Source organism: Bison bison, unplaced genomic scaffold (genome assembly GCF_000754665.1).
Source record: "Bison bison bison isolate TAMUID 2011002044 unplaced genomic scaffold, Bison_UMD1.0 scf7180017864308, whole genome shotgun sequence".
In the NCBI taxonomy this organism is placed as follows: Eukaryota; Metazoa; Chordata; class Mammalia; order Artiodactyla; family Bovidae; genus Bison; species Bison bison.
The window spans coordinates 126,854-130,368 of NW_011494880.1; the positions used below are offsets into that span (position 1 = coordinate 126,854).

The window sequence follows — 3,515 nt, forward strand, 5'->3', positions numbered from 1 at the left end:
TCTCCCCATGTTGTTCTTTCTATTTCCTTTTCAGGCTGATTCCCTGGAGCGCAAGGGCCCTCTGCGTTCACTTTCCTGCCTGGGCTTCTAAGACCCACTCGAGAAGGTGCCTAAGGTGGGACACCTTCAGCTATTTGAGAGGGCACCTGCAGCCTATGTGAACAGACCAAGTCCCATGCTGGGGCTTTATTGGCTTTCTGCATAAACCAAGGAATATCAGCCTCTTTTCTCTCCTCTATTTTCTTAACTGCAAAATTCTTTCCTTATCTCTTTCTCTATTTCTCTCAGTTGCCAATGCTGTCCTCCTGAGGGAATCCCTGGATCCAACCGGGGCTGGACCCCGGTAAGTGATGCCCGAACCAGGCTCCCAGTAAGAAAGAGATTAAACACAGAGATAAAAAATATTTTGTGGGACATATTAGAGCCCATTCCGGCTTGCCTGGCCCTTTACATGAAGGAAGTGCTTTGGCAGATGCATTGACTAAAGTAAGGAAAATCTCATGGACACAGGAGCCTGGTGGGCTGCAGTTCATGGGGTCGCAAAGAGTCGGGCATGACTGAGCGACTAACACTTACTTACTTAGAATTAAAGTAATAAATTTCAATATATAAGCTTACAGTTTTATTTTCATTCAATTTTTTGCCAGTGTTTTTCCTTGGCAAGCCATATTTCTAACTCAAGTAGAAAATCCCTTGAAAATGAAGTTTATATTTTGTCACAAGAGGATGGGAAACTTATCATAATTTTTCCAACTGGAATAAATTGGAGGAGTGCTATCTATGGGACAAACCTGCTTGAGGTCTCAGAAAAAGCTAGTCTTTTTTCCCCTTCTTTCCTTTGCCAGCAAACTTCTGGTAACAAAACAGGCAACACTTTGTGATGACAAATGCACCAGTTGCTACGCAGGCTAGCAGAAACCCAATCACGTCCAGAGAGTGGTACTGGAGCCAGGTGAGGTTGTGGACAGCTGGTCGCAGGTGCTTGGCTCCTTTGTGGTGCATGACGAACTCAATCCAGAAGACTGCTAGGTCTAGGGGCTTTACAGGCCGATCATGATGAATGGCTGATAACCTCATCATATTCTCTTTGTAGCTGAAGGAAAATCAAACAGAAATGGATATATAGAATGAGCTATAATTGAAAATTTGTGAAATTTTCTTGCAGATGGAAACAAAGAATGCATTACAGACTTAAAGAAAAATAGATAACTTTCCTGTGAGGTGATTCTTAATATCTTAGCTTAAGAGCTAGGACTTCTTAAATGTATAACATTTCAAGCTACAAAGGAAAGAAAGAAAATGGGAGGGGTTTGTGGAGTTTAAAGAATGGAATGAGTTAAGTCCCAAAAGGAAAGAAAACAACAAAACAAAAATCATGGTTTGTTGTTCAAAGTTTGAATTATCTAGTAAAGACCTGATAGAAATGTGTTAAAATGCTGTCATAATCTAGAGATAGCAGGAAAGTCTATGATGAGGTTCCAAGACATGTCCAGGCAGGGCTGATCTTACCTTAGTGAAATAGTGTTCCAAAGTGTTGAAGTGGATTGTCTGTGCTTGACTCCTGATTCTGACATTTATCCTGTTGGCTGCTTTTTTATTCTTTTTGTCCCACAGTTTTATTTGCTTTAAGTTTATTATATTTTTAAAACATTTTTATTTTTATATTGGAGGGGTCATTCATGATATGATCTATTCCTCAGTTTTTCATTTTTCTATGGAATGGATAGGAATAGTACCTTCAGATGAGATCAGATCAGTCACTCAGTCGCATCCAACTCTTTGCGACCCCATGAATTGCAGCACGCCAGGCCTCCCTGTCCATCACCAACTCCCAGAGTTCACTCAGACTCATGTCCATCGAGTCAGTGATGCCATCAAGCCATCTCATCCTCTGTTGTCCCCTTCTCCTGTTGCCCCCAATCCCTCCCAGCATCAGAGTCTTTTCCAATGAGTCAACTCTTCGCATGAGGTGGCCAAAGTACTGGAGTTTCAGCTTTAGCATCATTCCTTCCAAAGAAATCCCAGGGCTGATCTCCTTTAGAATGGACTGGTTGGATCTCCTTGCAGTACCTTATCTGATTATTTTGAGATAATTTTTTTGAGATACTTTGAGAATATTGTATTGATTCTTAGAGGCATGCCTAGCATGTTGTATACTTGTAGTAAATATTTGCTAGCATTGTTGTGGTTCTTGTTCTAAAAGACTCTGGAGAAGGCTCAACATTTTACTTCCAGGCATTGCAATTACATTCATTTCTACTGTTGAAATGATAATAGACTAATAGACAAGAAAGAAGGGAGAATAAAGAGATATAGCTCAAGAACTCTAAATCACAAAGTGTTACAAGATGACACTGTAAGCAATAGCAATGGAGGCAACTTCCCTCCCTTTTCTGTCAAAACAGAGGAGGCGCACTGGGTTTTTGAGAGGATTGCAATAATCTGGAAACAAATGATCAGAGTAAAAATCATATTGATTATATTCTTTGCACCCAAAATGGAGAAGTTCTATGTGCTCAACAAAAAAAAAAAGAGAAGAAATACTAGAAGGCAATGTGGTTGTCTGAGAAGTCTTTATAAATAGCTGAGAAAAGAAGAAAAACCAAAGGCAAGGAAGAAAGGGAAAGATACACCTAACTGAATGCAGAGTTCCAAAGAATGCAAAGTACCAAGCCATTAAAGTGAACAAAGCAAAGAATTAGAGGAAAACAATAGAATGGGAAAGACTAGAAATCTTTTTAAGAAAATTGGCATTATCAAGGGAACATTTGATGCAAGGATGGGCAAAAAAAAGGATAGAAATGGTAAGGACCTAAGAGAAGCAAAAGAGATTAAGAAGAGGTAGCAAGAATAAACAGATCAGATCAGTCGCTCAGTCGCATCCAACTCTTTGCGACCCCATGAATTGCAGCACGCCAGGCCTCCCTGTCCATCACCAACTCCCGGAGTTCACTCATACTCACGTCCATCGAGTCAATGATGCCATCAAGCCATCTCATCGTCTGTTGTCCCCTTCTCCTCTTGGCCCCAATCCCTCCCAGCATCAGAGTCTTTTCCAATGAGTCAACTCTTCACACGAGGTGGCCAAAGTACTGGAGTTTCAGCTTTAGCATCATTCCTTCCAAAGAAATCCCAGGGCTGATCTCCTTCAGAATGGACTGGTTGGATCTCCTTGTAGTCCAGGGGACTCTCAAGAGTCTTCTTCAACATCACAGTTCAAAAGCATCAATTCTTCGGCACTCAGCCTTCTTCACAGTCCAAGTCTCACATCCATATATGACCACAGGAAAAACCATAGCCTTGACTAGACGGACATTTGTTGGCAAAGTAATGTCTCTGCTTTTGAATATGCTATCTAGGTTGGTCATAACTTTCCTTCCAAGGAGTAAGCGTCTTTTAATTTCATGGCTGCAGTCACCATCTGTAGTGATTTTGGAGCCCAGAAAAATAAAGTCTGACACTGTTTCCACATCTATTTCCCATGAAGTCATGGGACCGGATGCCATGATCTTCGT

The 3,515-nt window shown here is 41.1% G+C and overlaps 1 protein-coding gene across 1 annotated transcript in view; it reads right to left on the minus strand.

Moving 5' to 3' along the window:
- Positions 1–599: 599 nt before the first annotated feature.
- Positions 600–3,515, minus strand: part of LOC104997404 (UDP-glucuronosyltransferase 2B4-like) — a 22,323-nt gene continuing 19,407 nt past the window's right edge. Inside the window, exon 6 of the mRNA XM_010852118.1 lies at positions 600–1,093. Within this exon, the coding sequence (XP_010850420.1) occupies positions 814–1,093 (280 nt within the window). The 3' untranslated portion in view covers positions 600–813. The remainder of the gene's footprint in view (positions 1,094–3,515) is intronic.